This window comes from Aspergillus tanneri (genome assembly GCF_003426965.1).
Source record: "Aspergillus tanneri strain NIH1004 chromosome Unknown AapTan_1_pilon_pilon_pilon, whole genome shotgun sequence".
Lineage (NCBI taxonomy): Eukaryota > Fungi > Ascomycota > Eurotiomycetes > Eurotiales > Aspergillaceae > Aspergillus > Aspergillus tanneri.
In genome coordinates, this window is record NW_022984628.1 from 1,651,378 (window position 1) to 1,668,175 (window position 16,798).

At 49.9% G+C, this 16,798-nt stretch overlaps 7 protein-coding genes across 7 annotated transcripts; 4 read left to right on the top strand and 3 right to left on the bottom strand.

Moving 5' to 3' along the window:
* Positions 1–202: 202 nt before the first annotated feature.
* On the top strand, positions 203–1,837 carry SNX4 (sorting nexin-4; the record flags this gene model as incomplete). Its single annotated transcript, XM_033567257.1, has 2 exons — positions 203–505; positions 641–1,837. The coding sequence occupies 2 exons, from the start codon at positions 203–205 to the stop codon at positions 1,835–1,837; spliced, it is 1,500 nt and encodes a 499-aa protein (XP_033429252.1).
* A 214-nt stretch (positions 1,838–2,051) lies between these two features.
* ATNIH1004_002571 (uncharacterized protein) lies at positions 2,052–2,446 on the bottom strand (the record flags this gene model as incomplete). The annotated part of the gene is made up of 2 exons (XM_033567258.1): positions 2,052–2,171; positions 2,243–2,446. The coding sequence occupies 2 exons, from the start codon at positions 2,444–2,446 to the stop codon at positions 2,052–2,054; spliced, it is 324 nt and encodes a 107-aa protein (XP_033429253.1).
* Positions 2,447–3,651: 1,205 nt separating this feature from the next.
* On the top strand, positions 3,652–5,306 carry COQ6 (putative ubiquinone biosynthesis monooxgenase (Coq6); the record flags this gene model as incomplete). The annotated part of the gene is made up of 2 exons (XM_033567259.1): positions 3,652–3,889; positions 3,946–5,306. The coding sequence occupies 2 exons, from the start codon at positions 3,652–3,654 to the stop codon at positions 5,304–5,306; spliced, it is 1,599 nt and encodes a 532-aa protein (XP_033429254.1).
* A 3,265-nt stretch (positions 5,307–8,571) lies between these two features.
* On the top strand, positions 8,572–11,153 carry creB (ubiquitin C-terminal hydrolase CreB; the record flags this gene model as incomplete). Its single annotated transcript, XM_033567260.1, has 4 exons — positions 8,572–8,607; positions 8,773–8,913; positions 8,984–8,997; positions 9,068–11,153. The coding sequence occupies 4 exons, from the start codon at positions 8,572–8,574 to the stop codon at positions 11,151–11,153; spliced, it is 2,277 nt and encodes a 758-aa protein (XP_033429255.1).
* A 992-nt stretch (positions 11,154–12,145) lies between these two features.
* ATNIH1004_002574 (YOS1 family protein) lies at positions 12,146–12,632 on the bottom strand (the record flags this gene model as incomplete). Its single annotated transcript, XM_033567261.1, has 3 exons — positions 12,146–12,201; positions 12,326–12,436; positions 12,545–12,632. 3 exons carry the CDS (start codon positions 12,630–12,632, stop codon positions 12,146–12,148), a joined length of 255 nt encoding a protein of 84 aa, XP_033429256.1.
* Positions 12,633–12,775: 143 nt separating this feature from the next.
* On the top strand, positions 12,776–14,620 carry ALG12 (dolichyl-P-Man:Man(7)GlcNAc(2)-PP-dolichol alpha-1,6-mannosyltransferase; the record flags this gene model as incomplete). The annotated part of the gene is made up of 4 exons (XM_033567262.1): positions 12,776–12,791; positions 12,877–13,158; positions 13,218–14,548; positions 14,618–14,620. 4 exons carry the CDS (start codon positions 12,776–12,778, stop codon positions 14,618–14,620), a joined length of 1,632 nt encoding a protein of 543 aa, XP_033429257.1.
* Positions 14,621–14,794: 174 nt separating this feature from the next.
* Positions 14,795–16,315, bottom strand: ATNIH1004_002576 (uncharacterized protein; the record flags this gene model as incomplete). The annotated part of the gene is made up of 2 exons (XM_033567263.1): positions 14,795–16,120; positions 16,232–16,315. The coding sequence occupies 2 exons, from the start codon at positions 16,313–16,315 to the stop codon at positions 14,795–14,797; spliced, it is 1,410 nt and encodes a 469-aa protein (XP_033429258.1).
* Positions 16,316–16,798: the final 483 nt, after the last annotated feature.

The window sequence follows — 16,798 nt, forward strand, 5'->3', positions numbered from 1 at the left end:
CCAACTGAATTCATTGATTGCCTGGCCTGCTCCACTGCTTCCTCCGCACCTCTTCAATCAAAGCTACCCATCTGCCGCCCTGACACCCTGCCCCGGGGCTGTTTTCTAATTCGATCGGAATCATTTCCCCTTCGATTTGCTGTTGTTTCAATCGGTACTGGGGTCCAGCCGTAGTGACTGACACATTTCGGCAACCCCCTCAATGGATCACCACGACGACTTCGATAGCGTGTCATGGAGACATGACGCTGAGAGTGACGTCTCTGGCTCCCGTCCTACTACCTCGGGGACCGATGCACCCGAGTCACCGGGAATTCATCACGATGTCAATGGCAAGCGCAGGATGAGTTCGGCAGCCCACGAAACCCCTCAGATCGGATCGCTGGCCGATGCCGCCGATCTAGCGGGCATCGGGGATGGAGTGCTGGAATGTCAGGTGGATTCACCGTTGAAGGAGAATGACGGTACCAAGGATGCGTACATATCATATCTGGTCACTACACATGTGGGTTGCCTCATGTAGTTTCTACTTTCTGGCCGTCGCAGCCTGGTGATGGTATTGATGTGGACGGATCAAATCCAGCTGCCTAGCCAGACAGCCTGCCGTTCATTCCTGTGCTGACCAAATGACTTTCAACAGACCGATTTCAAATCCTTTCAGAAGCCGGAATTCACCGTAAGGAGACGATTTACCGATTTCTACTTTCTATACAAGACGCTGTATCGAGAGTATCCCGCCTGTGCGGTTCCGCCGCTGCCAGACAAGCATAAAATGGAATACGTGCGGGGGGATCGATTTGGCCCCGAGTTCACCACACGCCGAGCTTGGTCCTTACATCGGTTTCTTAAGCGGTTGGCATTGCACCCCGTTCTTCGTCGAGCGCCCTTGCTGGCCGTCTTTCTCGAGTCCCCCGATTGGAATGCGCATATGCGACTGCAGTCCTCTCGCAACTCGACGGGTACGTCAGACGGTAGCGGGGTCCCGGGAATCTTCGACAATTTCACAGACACCTTTGTGAACGCATTCACGAAAGTCCACAAGCCTGACCGCCGGTTCATTGAGGTTCGAGAGAAGGCGGACAAACTCGACGAAGACCTCAACCACGTGGAGAAGATCGTGGCCCGGGTAGCCCGTCGTGAGGGCGATTTGGAGACAGACTATAATGAGCTTGCGATGCAGTTCCGCAAGCTCGTTCCCTTGGAGCCGGACGTCGAGGTGCCGTTGCAAGTCTTCGCGGCATCGGTGGAGGAGACCGGGCGAGGCCTCAAAAATCTCAAAGACCACACCGACCAGAACTATTTAGGGTCGCTCCGTGACATGGAGGCGTACATTTTATCACTCAAGTCTCTTCTCAAGACCCGCGAGCAGAAGCAGCTCGACTTTGAGGCGTTGGTGGAATACCGCACCAAAGCGGTGGCCGAGCGGGACTCGCTTGCCACCAACCCGTCGTCGTACTACGCCTCCAATCCCCTCACCTCGTCCCCGGCCTCATTCATCCGGTCCAAGATGGAGGATATGCGCGGAGTCGATCATGAGCAGTCCCGCCGGGAGCGGGTTCGCAAACTAGAGCTTCGCATCGACGAGCTCACGCGCGAAGTCGAGTCGGCCAAAACCACGTCGGAAATGTTCGACGAAGAGGTTGTCCGCGAAGTGGCGGACTTTGAACGAATAAAGGCGGTGGAGTTCCGGGACACGCTGGGCGCTCTAGCGGAGAAGCAGATTGAGTTCTATCAAGGGGTGCTAAACACGTGGGAGCGATTCGTGGCGGAAATGGATGGTGATTTGGAGGACGCCCCTGGGGGAATTTACTTGCAGGATACCACCGTGGCGAGGTAGACGTTAATTTCGAAGATTGGGAGGGTAAGAATACGTGGTTCTCTGATTTGTTCTTAATTTCGGTACCTTCTTATTTATTCCTTACTCTCCCAGAAGATTGAACCTGTTCCAATTCAAGCCGTTCATATGATATTATCTTACATCCTTTCATAGGACCAGTAGCCACGCAAAGATAACCCAATATATATGTATAAATATAAATATATTATAAGAATCACCGCACCCTCTCCTTCCCTTGATACTCCGCCCACTCAAAATCAATGGCGCCCGGTTCTCCCTGCGGGTCTGAGATAGCAGGATCCAAAGCCCTCGACTTGCGTCGTCGAGCCCGTTCCTACACCCATTAGTAACTTTAAATTTCCCAGACAAAACAAAGAGCGTAAGAGATAGTACCTCGAGATATACCTGATTCGCTGTCTTGACAGATTCTCCCGCGCCGGCAGTCAATTGTAGAAAGACTTCATGGTCGTAGTCTATTGTAGAGGGGAGGAAGGACTTGGGTTTGGATTTGGAGGAGGAGGGATTGGCGAAATTGGCGCTTAGATGGAGGTCTGATTTATGGGATGATTTATGAGATGATTTTGTGGTGGTGGTAGTTGTTGGAGCCATTGGCAGTTTATTATATTGTATTATAGTAGTAGGTAGATGTTTGGTGGGCCAGAGGAATTAAGGACTAAAGATTGACGGATGATAATCCGGTCTTGATAATAATAGTACTAGGTATAAGAGTAGTAAAGTATTATAGTGAGACGACATAAAGTCAAGAGCAAAAATGGTTGTTCTTCTTCTCTTACCCTTTAATGATGGGCTGAGGGGTAAGTCGCGGTTATACTACATCGTACTAAGTAGGTTCTTATATTCATCCATGTTCATGTTCATGCTGTATGAACCCATCGTCCACCACGCCACTCATCATGAGCTGATGTGATACCTACATACTGACATACACCATCCTATCTGCATCTAAACATGGCCACCGGTGGCAATCTTCTACGAGGGTAGGGTAGTATAATAGGAGCCAAAGACAGAAGTAAACAGTAACCCACAACCAGACCAACTAGGTTATTAGTCCATAGAACTACTATCAGGCAGTATCGACCTCCCTACTCTGTACAGAGACTGGAATACTGGCGGGGTCCTGCTACGGCAGTGGCGGAGTGACCGCGTCATGCAGCTTTGGGGCAGTGTTGGGCTTTAGGGTGGTTGGTTGGTCTTGAAGCTTGCCCGGCATTGTATGTATGTAGGTCGAGATTGTTGAAGTATTTGTACTATAGATATCGTGGTGATAGAGTATATTAGTTATGTATATTGGTTCGAGTTTTGTTGACTGCAGATCTATACCACTGTTGCCATATTAAAACTACCTGGTATTGAACACACTGTACATGGGACAGGTACCTATTGAGGAAACTAACCTCAGCCCCATGGTTTCATCGCATAAGCCTGGAAAGAACCATCAACCTGTCTATTGGCTCGGGTCACTGATCAACATCCGTAAGGCCCGGTTACATCTCATCGGATTGCTGCATATCTATCAGCTACCTAAGGTAGGGCGGATTTTCACTCTAATATGGTTGGCTCTTCATGATCTTGCAGCGTGGTGGCAGTTGATAATCGGTGGCGAGTTTGAACGTTTGTGATCGAGTTTAGTATGTGATGTGATGCATGTGAAATTACTGAATGTCAGCTTTTTGTTCTAGAGGTATTGTTCCCAATCCTATCTGATGCGGTAACTATAGGATTAGGATAATAACGTAAGAGGAAAGTAATTAGATTGTCAATAAAGTATGAAACTGTTTGCCGTGTTTGCAACCATGGCCTCAGCCCTCAGGCCCTCATCTCGTCTCCCGAGTATCCGACAAACCATCTTCAACCAACTCACCATAATGCGCCCTATCTCTAGGTCGGCCCTTCGACCATACGTCTGTCCGTCCTGCCTATCCGGTCTGCCAGGGAGACGGTTTGCATCAAACTCCTCCCACGCCCCCGACATCTACGATGTAGTCTGTGTCGGAGGCGGTCCTGCCGGCCTTGGACTGGTAGCAGCTCTCCGTAAGCTTCCTGAAATCCGTTTGAATCACTATGGACGATGTTGACCTTTTTGCAAGGGGCTTCCCCTGCCACCTCGAAGCTCCGAGTCGCCCTCATCGAGTCCCAGGACCTTCAGAAAGCCCGCTCGTGGAACCTCGAATCGCACCAATTCTCCAACAGAGTCAGCAGTCTTACGCCCTCGTCCGTGTCTTTCTTGCAGAAGATTGGCGCATGGGATTTTTTGGATACCGAACGCGTCCAGAAATATCAGGAGATGCAGGTCTGGGATGGCGAAACAGGTTCTCGGATATCGTTTGATTGGACCATGGAGTCCTCCCCGTTTGAAGATCTCCGTACTATCGCGACAATGACGGAAAACGCCAATCTTGTCCGCGCGCTTCTCTCGCGCATCGCCGCGTCCGGGGATAAAAACCTTTCCATTTTCTCGAATTCGACCGTCTCGTCCATTGAGAATGGTTCCGATCATCCTGATGGGGCGGATTTATCGGCATGGCCTGTTCTTTCTATCTCTCCGACTGGCTCGGCACAGGCTCCAGGCTCGTCCAAGATCGCCGCGAGGCTATTAGTCGGTGCCGATGGTATTAATAGCCCTGTGCGCAAGTTCGCTAATATCTCGACGGAAGGCTGGGACTATAATAGACACGGCGTTGTCGCGACCCTCTCCCTCGCAGACCCCGATCCAGTTCCGTTCCCCATCGGAACGAGGACTGCGTATCAGCGTTTTCTGCCCTCGCTGGGGGGTCCCATTGCTTTACTTCCGCTCCCCAACAACCACGCAACCTTGGTGTGGTCAACCACGCCGGAGAATGCGGCATACCTCAAATCCCTATCCCCGAAGGCATTCATTGCCATGGTAAATTCCGCTTTCCGGCTCTCCATGACAGATCTCAAGTACATGATAGGCATGCAACGTCCAGCAACTTCAACTCTGGAGTATGAGGATCCGCATGAGAGTGAGTTGATCTGGCGCCTGCAGCACACTCCTCAGCCGTCTCACATCCCACCCATGACCATGGGAGTCCAGGAGGATAGCGTGGCCTCCTTCCCCCTCCGATTCCGACACTCCTCGACGTACATTTCTCCCCGTGTGGCTTTGGTTGGGGATGCTGCCCATGTCATCCACCCTCTGGGCGGACAAGGCCTCAACCTTGGTATGGGTGATGTGGCGTCTCTTTCCAGCACGATTGAGTACGCGATCAACCATGGAATGGATGTTGGAGATCTCCTCACTCTCGAACGGTATACTGCCGAGCGATGGGCAACCAACGTCAAAATTGGCGGCGCCTGTGATGTGCTGCACAAGCTTTATAATGTTCCTGGCCAGGGACCTGTCGCTTGGGGGCGCAGCCTAGGCCTAGATATCATTGACCGATTACCCTTCCTTAAGGGTCTGTTGATGAAGAATGCTGAGGGCTAAGCCGAAGCAAGGTGGAATAACTACGTTTAATAACTAGTTTAGTTACCCGATTGTTCTCACATGTGTAGGATACTATGGGTAGTTAGTGTATTAGCAGACATGTGCATGTATATTATCTGAAAATATCTTGTAAAAGTATTGAGTCTTGTGCTAGCTGTTCAGTTAGGGACGCACTTATAGAGTACAGTCACTTCCTTACACTAAAGCATGATGGTATGACTTGAGAAAGTCAATATGATAGATAAGCCACATTGGGTTATTCTGTTATCTCGCCATGCCTATCGAATACATTACTAAGTCAAGAAGCACTAGTTAGATTCCGAGCATCTCTCTGTCCATCCAATGATGATAGGGACTGATAATGCTAGTTCTATCAGATACTCAAAGCTGGCATTCCACAATCCCATAGACATACACATGCGGACATAGCACAGAGCAGACCACGCGGTAGTTACTCTGTGCGTAGCTATATAGTACCCATATCCTGGACCATACCTAATCCGGATCCTACATCCGTGCCCAAAATAGCCTGAATGGAAAGTGTCAGTTGAAAGATAACGACCAACCGGACAGCTGGAAGTTTAGGTTGCTCGTACTATTCTAAGGTGTTCTCGCGTGGAGGTAAATCAGAGCACATGTAAGGCCGCACCCACCCAGGGCCTCCGCTTATTGGCGGCCTGGCACGTTCCACATGAGGGGTGTGGCACTGGTGCGATGCTAGTTCTTTACAACTTAGGTCTGGCTGCAACCTCCGTGAGTACAACAGTAGACTGAGAATGAGACTGTATGGAAGCACTCTTAAACGCCTGTGCTCTTGGATGTGGACTAGATTGAAGTTGAGGTCCAATTATGTTAGTGTTTGTCTTTGGTAGGGTTTGTTGCCCGTCTCAATTGAAGTTTGTGGCTAGAAAGGAGTAATAAATAGTATTCTGCGGTCCTTGCTCGGATACATTTCCATCTGTTGTAGTCATGCTCCTACGAAGATTGCTTCTGATTGGATTCTCAGACAGGTAATGAAATTTATAATGAATGGTTCACTGATTGTGCTGGCAGGTACTGTACAGTTTTAAATTAACTGTACACGCTAGTATCTCGATGACAGGAAGGGAACCTCGAACAATGTGGGCACCGCAAAATTATCTGATTGGTCATAATTCGCCATTATCATCCCAGAGTTTCCACGTGGTTTGGCTCTAGTGTGATACCAAATACCACCCGATGTATGACATTGTACCCCGGTACGGGGGTATTTATAGAAATCACTGGCCTCCGACAACCAACATCATCTGAATAGCTCTGTGGGACTCGGACATTGATATCGAGACCGGAATGTCTGCAAGCCTATAACAGAAGGCTTAAACAGATCTTGTCTATTATTCCTGAGACATGGGGAACCCCAGACTAAGGTGCTTAAATTTAAATTACTTGTCGCCGACTCGTCGCCAAGAGAGACTATACAAAATCACGCATTCTTTGATCACGCCGCTTTCAGCCATAGCTGCACTTGAGCCAGAATCTCACACCGTCATCTTACCACCCAGCTATGCTGTTCTATGCAGAGGATCTATCAACATTATTGCCACTGAGTTTTGGCACTACATTACTGTTAATTCACTGCTAGACTCGATACCTTATCACCTCGCTGTCGTTGTACATGTACAATAACGCTGAGTTTCCACAAAGCCAAGCCATCGCCAATGGGCTGGCACCGAATCATACATCCTGCCGTTAGCCAGATGCATGCTCGATACAACGCTAGCCAGAATATAACACAGACTACTATTATTATTAGTCTTCGTAGGTTTCGTTTCATTTCGTTTCTTTTTGTTTTGTTTTTATTGGCCTCTTTCTTTTTCTTCCCTCTTACTCTGGCGTAGTCTTTCGGCCCCTCCATGTGCAGGCATGCTTTTTCCCTTCCCGTCTGACCTTACAAGGGTAAGGGTGGCTTCATACGTAGCTTGATGAGTTGGTAGCCAGGCCGGTACACTGTAAGGATGCCCTTTTGGGGGCTGTGGAACATATTGACCCATCACTTCTTCCGAGCTATCTTAAGGTGGTTAACTCGAAAGCATCGAAGTATATTTATTCAAATGGTACATAGGCTTCGGGCTTCCGAAAGGGCGTAAAAAAGAAACGAGATAGCGTGCTAAATCGACATATAGTATCACCGCCATCGAGTGGGGGGTGCTCCTCCACTTTCGGGGGTGGAGATAATTACCTCCTACCCCTGCTACAAAGCTGCCTAGCTCCAAACTCTTCTGGATTCGTTGTCCAGACTTACAGGGGTACTAGATTGTTGATGGAGGCGTAAGTAATCCCGGGGTAATACAGAGTGTGGTGCATACATTGGTCCATACATGGATACATGTTCCATGGCTTCCATGATCGAGTCCGACCCATGCATGGCCTTCTAGGGTCCGCGTGGGATACGTGAAATGCAGCCTTGAGGATAGAACACATAAATAAATAAAAATAAAACAAGGACGAAAATGAAATAGAGAAAGAAGTAGTAGAAATATATCCCATGACCTCCATTCTGGAATTCCTCCCCTCTTTCCCAACGGCCAATCCCACAGTTTATCCGCTCGGGCCCGCGCACTCCGTCATAGCAGGAACCGCCGCTGACTACGGAATACTAGTAACTAGTTAGTTAACGGGGAAAAGCGAGTAAGGTACTGCCAGCCAGTCAGCCTGTACTTGTATGTACCAACCAGTACTCCGTACAGAATTCGATCTAATGACTTTTTCCCCATCTTTACCCTCGTTCCTTCTCGCTTTCTTTCTCCCACCTTTCCTCCCCTCGACCGTCGCTCTCGTAATCGATCAACCGTTCGATCCCCTTCCTCGCTTTGTTCATTAGCATAGGCCTCGACCCTTGCTTCAATTCCCACGCGTCCCCACATTTCGATTCCGCCGCCCGTTCATATTCCGCCCCATTCCTCGCTCACCCAAGTGCCCTTCGTTCACTCGCTCTTTGATCCACGGCGCCTCGAAACCTTATGCCTAACACTCCGGCTGTTCCTTATCGCTTTCAATAACGGATAACTAACGCGTGTCGCTCCAATCTTTCAGTTTTCCCAAATTGTGTCCTCATTCAACTTCCTTACACCCTGCTGTTCTTCTCGTCGCATACTGGTTGTCCGTTTGCGCGTTGTCTGAACGACCCATTCTTGCCGCCTTCAGCGGCCGTGGTGTCGTCTTTTTTTTTTTTTCCAAATTCACAGATGAAGTTGGACGCCTCGAATCAAGGGACTAGGTGACTGTCATGGGGTCCTTTTTGAGGAGCTTTCGGAGAGATGTGGTAAGTTCTGGATGACCTCAGGGTGCTTCTTTATCTTTTCTTCTCTTTTCTTCAAGACTCTGCATTGTCTTCTGCTCCCCTTACAAGCCACAAAAAAGACTGTTCGGCCAGTTACTTGGTTCCAAATCGTCCCTGTAACGGAATGCTAATTCCGAACTGGTCCAGGGACCTCCCACGCCTTCGGTCGGCGCCACTCCCGCGAAGAAAGAACCTCCTGCGGCTCCAATGACCCCGCTAGAGAAGATGCTGAAGGATATGGGGCGAATCCGTGAGGATGGTAGTGATAAATTTTATGGGATGGAGAATGTGAGTCTTTGGTTACACTATGGTCTCCGAGGGGAACGTGTTCATGGGTGCTAATAACAGCCTGTTCTAGTACGGCAATACTTGGTGAGTTAGTTTGGTTCCCGTGTCGTACGAGGCACACGAAGACGCTTAATACTGATGGTTCATTCGGCAGTTATTGTAACTCAATATTACAATGTCTTTATTATTCTGTTCCTTTTCGGGAAGCCGTCATCAATTATCCGACGCGAACGCCCATCGAAAGCCTGGAGGCAGCATTGGCTGAGAATCTCCGCTATCAGGATCCTAACGCCAGTCTAGAATCCGAAGCACAGGCTGAGAAACAGAAAGTCGCCAACCAACAACGGCCTGGCGCGCCGCCGAATCAACCGCAGAAACCCGAGGATAAGGATTCACCTGAGTACAAGAAAAAGATGGCCCTCCAGACACTCCCGATATTGGAAACAAAGAACAACGCGGCCAGTTATGGAATGTCAGAGTCACTCTTTACTTCACTGAAGGATATCTTTGAGTCACTCGTGGCTAGCGAATCCCGAATCGGCATTATCCGACCACAACAGTTCTTGGATGTTCTCCGACGAGAGCATGAGATGTTCCGGTCAGCTATGCACCAGGATGCACATGAGTTTTTGAATCTCTTACTCAATGAAGTGGTTTCAAATGTGGAGGAAGAGGCCTTGAAACAGCCGGTACAGCGAAGCGTGCCGCCAGCGGAGAGTGTTGAATCGAGCGACTTGTCGACGGGTTCAGGGTCGAAAACACCAAATACAACTCGATGGGTGCATGAGCTGTTCGAAGGAACTTTGACGTCGGAAACACAGTGCCTCACCTGTGAGAAAGTCTCCCAGCGCGATGAGGTTTTCTTGGATCTCTCAGTGGACCTGGAGCAGCACTCATCGGTCACATCGTGCTTACGGAAGTTTTCTGCGGAGGAAATGCTCTGCGAAAGGAACAAGTTTCACTGCGACAACTGCGGAGGTCTGCAAGAGGCGGAGAAGAGGATGAAGATCAAGCGCTTGCCGCGGATTCTAGCCTTGCATCTCAAGCGGTTTAAATATACCGAGGATCTGCAACGGCTTCAGAAGTTGTTCCATAGGGTTGTCTATCCTTACCATCTGCGGCTCTTCAATACGACCGATGACGCGGAAGATCCGGACCGCTTGTACGAGCTGTATGCGGTAGTGGTACATATCGGTGGCGGACCTTATCATGGGCACTATGTTGCCATCATCAAGACACAGGACCGAGGGTGGTTACTGTTCGACGACGAGATGGTGGAGCCTGTCGACAAGAACTATGTCCGTAACTTCTTTGGCGATAAACCAGGGTTGGCCTGCGCCTATGTGCTATTCTATCAGGAGACTACTCTTGAGGCTGTATTGCGGGAACAGGAGCAGGAGAACATGGATTCGACTGCAGAGACGAACGAGTCGGTTTTCAAACAGAATAACACCGTCCTGACTCCGGCACTGGCCCATGTCCACAGTGCTTCCCAGATTCCCTCAGTAGATGATCCCACTCCATTCATGGGCCTCAAACGGGCCCCAACTGCGCCTCCTCAGCTGTCTACCCACCTTGAACATATTGATGCGGAGAGCGCCCATGTGAGCACACCCATTAGTCCACCTGTTCCGCCAATACCGGAAACGCCAGCTCTGCCTCTTAGCCCCAAGAAGAGCGATCTATTGTCCAAGAAAGAAAGGGCTAGGGAAGAGAAGGAACGAAGGGTAGCCGAGAAGGAGAGGGAGAAGCAGCGCCGGAAAGAAACAGAAGCAAGATTGAGGGAGAGCCAACGACGGGAAGACGCCGAAATGAAGGCCGCTCTGGAAGCGAGCAGAACATCCTTCAAGGCCGACGAGGACCGACGTAATGTCTCCGATTCCGGAAGGGATAGTGACTCGAAGATGTTTGGTGGCGGTCTAAGCCGTCTGAAACGAGGCAGTAAGAGCATCGGTCACCGATTAGGCAAAGACCGAGAAAGTCGGACTTCTTCATCCAGCTTCTCAACCACACCACCGATCACCGAGCATCAGTTCCCTATCCGAGGCACAGCGGAGCAGTCGCAACAACACTTCGTGCCGACTCCACCAGCTCAAACCGAGCAGTCGCAGACATCAGTCAACTCCAACAGAAATGCAAGTCACGACGAAGAGCGTGACACCCTCAAGGATCCCAAAAGCCATGGAAAATGGAGAAGCTTCACCAGTATCAGGAAGAAATCTTTCAGCATTCTTTCTTGAAGCTAAGGAGTCTAGTACTCTTGGCAGTTTTCTTGCTTCTTTGCACATAAGCGAATTTGGTTTTTACCGTATATATCCCTTTCGATGTACCATCACTTTTTCTCTTCGTCGCCGGCTCCAACCTTTCATCGTTGATACCTCTTCGTCAATTGCAGACTCTGTATTCGATATGGGACCCGGTTTCTGTCTTACTCCTTGCTTTATCACCCACTTTTTTCCCCGATCTTTTCGTTTTGCATAGGCCGCATTTCGTCTGCATAGTGCACGGTTTAGCTGATGTTCGCTTGTCACTTCCTTGATTTATTGATACTGTGATACCCGTGCCTGGGTCACATTTCTGGGCAATTGAGGCGTTGGGCGAATGGGCACAATTCTTTTCTGTTCATATTCTGGAGGACCGGAAGTTGTTCGAGCTTTAGGGAAGGCATGTGGATGCCAACCCCTAACAGAGCATTTCCACTTACTAGGGGACTGACTTGTTCCCGAATTATCATGCATATGGTGTATTATGACCTCACTGTCATGATGTGTTTAATATAGACGGACAGGGTGTGTCGCATACACGCAGTACATAGACATCCAATGAACATGTCTCCTAGAGGAATGCAAATTATATGATAATCCTGCTAACGGTTTTGGGTTGTTCCCCTGTCGCATGTTTATTAAATTCTAACGGAACGCTCTAGATGTATATGGACATAGGTTCGCGTAGTCACATTACAAGATACCAACCAGGTCAGATACATAAAAAAAAAAAAAAAGAACCACAACTCCATAACAATTATGCAAATCCATCAATCGGCGGTATAAATGGGTCCTCCGTAGGCGTAGTCTGTATGAACCGAAACAGCACATGATTCCATCCCATCCTTCCTGCTTGTTAACAGCCGGTTCGATACGACATCCGGCCGACTCGTACTAACAAACGGACATTTTGTATTTAATTTTCTTCGCGGTGGATACAAAAATTGATTCCAAGACATGATAGCAAATCACCCGAGAATCAACTCGTAAACGATAATAATAGTATTAATGACGATGAGAGGTACTACCATGAAACATGCATTAGATTCAATTCCACGTGTATTGTTCGAGTCAGGTGGGCAAATTAAAGAACACAATGCCACGCAGACAGACACGGTGACAGAACGGGGGAAAGAGAGAGGACATACTTCGCATCACGGTGCGCACACTTGCGATCAGATCTACCGATTTCGCCTTGACGCTGGTACTGTCGTATGTTGAGCCAAAAGAGGGGTCGGTTTGTGTGCGACCCCATCCGACTGCATTCATATTGGTATTAGCCTCTGGTCGCTTTGAATATGGACGTGGCGGTGGATGTGATGTGGATATTGGGGTGAAGAGTGAAGAAAGGGGACTGGGTTACGTACTCCTGGCGAGAAAGCGGTCTTCCGAAAGGACGGCGATGGCGTTGACCATGAGACAGAGGACGTAGACGAGGCGTCCGAAGAAAGCCATTTTGGTGTGGATATGATGTTGACAATGATGAGAGAGGGGAAAAGAGGGAATAGCAGAGAGAGACGTTGAAGCCGCCAGATGGCCGCAGCGATGTGGGGAAGCTTTCCCTCTCCAACCACCCGGTTGCTAATGTCTATCGCATCATGGGGCGAGAGGATGGTATGTATTCTTCCTATTGTTGGAGTATTCTACTGGATGATAGTATGAATTAATTAATTATTTACTGATACTGGATCTGTTCTAGCTATTCTCCTTTTCCTGTCCATCGCACTCCCCGCCCTCGTGGGCCTCCATCTGTTCGTCGCTCCCTACACCAAGGTAGAGGAGTCTTTCCATATCCAAGCCGTTCATGATCTTCTCGTCTTGGAGATTCCGACTCGTAATGTCTCCGATGTCCTTCGTGCGGAGTATGATCATTTCTCGTTTCCAGGAGCTGTGCCTCGAACGTTTGTCGGTGCGGTTCTGTTGTCCGGAATGGCGCGTCCGTTCCTCTGGGTGAAGGAGAGCATCGATGGACAAATCTTAGGTAGGTGACAATGATACTTCCAATGTAGTCTATCATCTTTCTAATGGTGGTTTCGTCAGTGCGAGGTATCCTCGGCGTGCTCAATGCCCTGTCCCTGCTATGGTTCGCCTCCGGAATGCGACGAACCTTCGGCAAGACCACGGCTATGTGGTATCTCCTCTTCCAGACCAGTCAATTCCATATCATCTACTATGCCTCACGGACCCTGTCGAACATGTTCGCCTTTTGTCTGTCCACCCTGGCGCTGCGCTTTCTTCTCCCCGATCCGGTAGCCTCCGACGTATACCGCAGACGATGTCGACTGGCGCTGTTCCTGCTGACCATGGCGGGGATTATCTTCCGCTCGGAGCTGGCGCTACTACTCGGCACAAACACCATCTTCCTCTTCCTTACAGGACGCATCAGCATCAGACAAGACATCATCCCCGCGGGGGCGCTCGGTCTCGTCCTCGGACTGGCCCTCACCGTCTCGGTGGACTCGTTCTTCTGGCAGCAATTCCCGCTATGGCCGGAACTCGCCGCGTTCAAATTCAACGTCGTCTCCGGCCATGCGTCGGCCTGGGGTACTCACTCCTGGCACTTCTACTTCACTAACGCTCTTCCGCGTCTTCTCCTCAATCCACTCAGCTACCTTGTCGGGGTTCCGTTGGCAGTATTACAGCACTCGACGCGCTCCGCCGCCATCTATCTCCTCATGCCCGCCCTGGCCTTCATCGCCATCTACAGTCTGCAACCGCACAAGGAATGGCGATTCATCGTCTACACCGTACCAACGTTCACGGCGACGTCTTCCCTGGGAGCGTCTTACCTCTGGACCCACCGGAGTAAATCCCTCTTCTACTGTCTTCTCTCCCTCGCCCTGATCGTATCGACTTTCATCTCCTTCCTCTGCGCGAATCTCGTCCTCCTCCCCGCTTCTTCGGCTAATTACCCTGGCGCTCAAGCCTTACACACTCTCCACCGCGTCGCGGACTCTACCCAACCAGTCATCTCCGTCCATCTAGGCAACCTCGCCTGCCAAACAGGCATCACGCGGTTCCAACAGATACCTGCTCCCACTTCCAGCCAAGACCAAGGCCAGCAATCCACATGGCACTACGATAAAACTGAGAACGAGACTGAAAAGACATCATCGACATTCTGGTCCCGGTTCGATTACGTCCTCATCGAGCCGGGAGAGGAAACGAGTCTGCGGTCTGTGTACCCGTCCTGGGAGGAGGCCGCGATCATCGACGGGTTCGCGGGAGTGCGACTCGTTCGGCCGGGGGATGTAGCTGTCGGCGTTGTGGAGGAGAGATTCTTCCGGTCGGTGCTGGGAGAGCAGGCGGTGGGGGTGTGGAATGCCATGAGGGATTATCTTCGGGGGTTAATGCGTGGTTGGTGGGTGGAGGTGAGGATGGAGCCGAGGATAAAGATATTGAAGAGATTGGATAACTTTAGTTAATTAAAATGTCTGTAGTGAATTCAGTCACTAGTTTGATGTTTCATGTCTGGTGTCTGATGCACCATTTCTGAAGTTTAATGTACAATGTAGGATGAATGAACTATGTTGATTATAATGTATGTGTAGAACGTACTATCCGACATACGAAAAATGTATAAAGGTATCATAACTAACTACGGGTATTGATTGTATTCAGTTCAACCGCTGTAATCTCATCTCCAGATCCCGCACCCAAGGTTCCACCAGTTCGACATTACTTTTAAGAGCCGCCTCACCCTCAGACATTTTCCTTTCCACGACATCGAGCCCCTCTCTCCACTGAACAATCTCACCTGCCATATCCGCCTGTCGGCGTTCCAGAACATCCAGAGATTCAGCGGCCTGCGCGGCACCGGCATGGATAGCACGGAGGGAGCGCAAGCGCTCCAAGACGCTGGGGAGGATAGGATGTAACGACTGGATAGTCGGGAGGGTTGCATACAGTGCCTGGATCTTGGTGACTTGTTCGTCGCGCTGAGAAGCAGTGGGGTCGATGACTTCTGTTGCGGATGATGATGACGACGACGCATTGGCGTGGTGGTGGAGCTTGTCGAGACCAAGCGCCGCGGCGTCGATGCGCGCATTCTGAGCGGCTTTGGCGGCTTCGACGGCATTTTTGCGCGCGGAAGCCAGGGCTTCCGTGTCGATGGTAAGTTTGCGGACTCGTGCCGAGAGGGATTCGAGATGCGGTGTGGATATGGTGGTGGATGGCGTGGAGCCGACGGAGCCGACAGCGGATACGGGGGCCGGACCAACGAGGAGGTTCGTCAGTGTGGTGAGTCGCGACGTGACGTGGTCTAAGTTGGGGAGAACAGGCTGTAGAGATGGCTCGGATATACCGTCGGTGACAAACGGGTTCGATGAGCTGGAGATGCCCATGGCGGCTTCGAGGAGAGCCAGCCGGCTGTCGAAGGCGGCGGCGTGGGATAGGATTCCTCCTTCTACTTCTTGTCCAGACGAAGGTATCTCGGGGGTGGTTGTTGGCGCATTGGTGGAGTCGGACGTGAGTCTCTGGGATAACACGGCCGCAGCCGAGTGATGTGTACTGGCCGGACGACGGGATGACGCGTAGAGTGTATCCAAGGCACGACTTAACTCCAGCACTCCATCATCTAGACTATCTTTGTTTTCAACATGAGATGGTTGAGAATCATCAAGTTGAGCAGCCATATCATGTTTCAATTCCTCGACCTCTCGACGCAGACGGTTGAGTTTTCGATTGAGGGTCTCATCTTCGCTATCACTAAGATCACCCACTTCCTCGAGACCGTTTTCATGTCTCCGTCGACGATGACTCCTCTTACTCCGGTAGGATTTCCGCTTGATATCGATGCTGTCGGAGAAGTTGACGTCGCGAGCGTCCACTGTGGCACCTAGGAAAAGGGCACGCGCCGCGTCGGGGTTCACCCCTTGTCTATCGATGTCGGAATTGTAGCCGATATCGTCGTCGACATTGGATGCGGTACGGACCGTAGTAGTCTGCGGAGTTAGAATGGCTCGAAGTATTGTTGGGTGGGAAGTGGTACCGGCACCGTGGATGCTTCATCTGTTAGATCGGGAGTTTCGTAGATATCAGGGGCAAGATCCTACAACTGTTAGTGGATGCGAAGACGGGGCAGATAAGGTTATACGGACCAGGTCTGGGAGACCTGCATATTTCTTGTTGAAAGCCATGAGATGGATGGATGGGATACATTGTTTATCTTGATACTAAAGTGAACGTCGTTGGTTTATGCTTAGTCATGATGACACGTGTTTATGCCTGAGGCATTAATACATTGCAATCCACAGCATCTTCATAATTAATTACAACTACCCTGAGTACAGAGTACAGAAGTGCAGAAGTAATAGTAACCTGCGCTATAAGCAACCTCGATAAAGGCAACAAGCTAAGTGGGCCCTGAAAGGCCAATAAAAGCAGTAGGTTTGGTGCTTTTATCCGTTATAAGCAACGTTTAGAAGTGTCCTCCTATCATATAACGTTGCTTATAACAAGAAAAAGTTGAGAAAAGTCACATGCACTGGACATTATTGGCTCATATATAAGCAATAACGCGATATAAGCAACCAAAATGCTAAATCTGCTGCTTATAGCGGGGGTTTACTGTAATATACATATTCTGAGGTAATCCTTCTAACTCCATACCAGCCATCTAC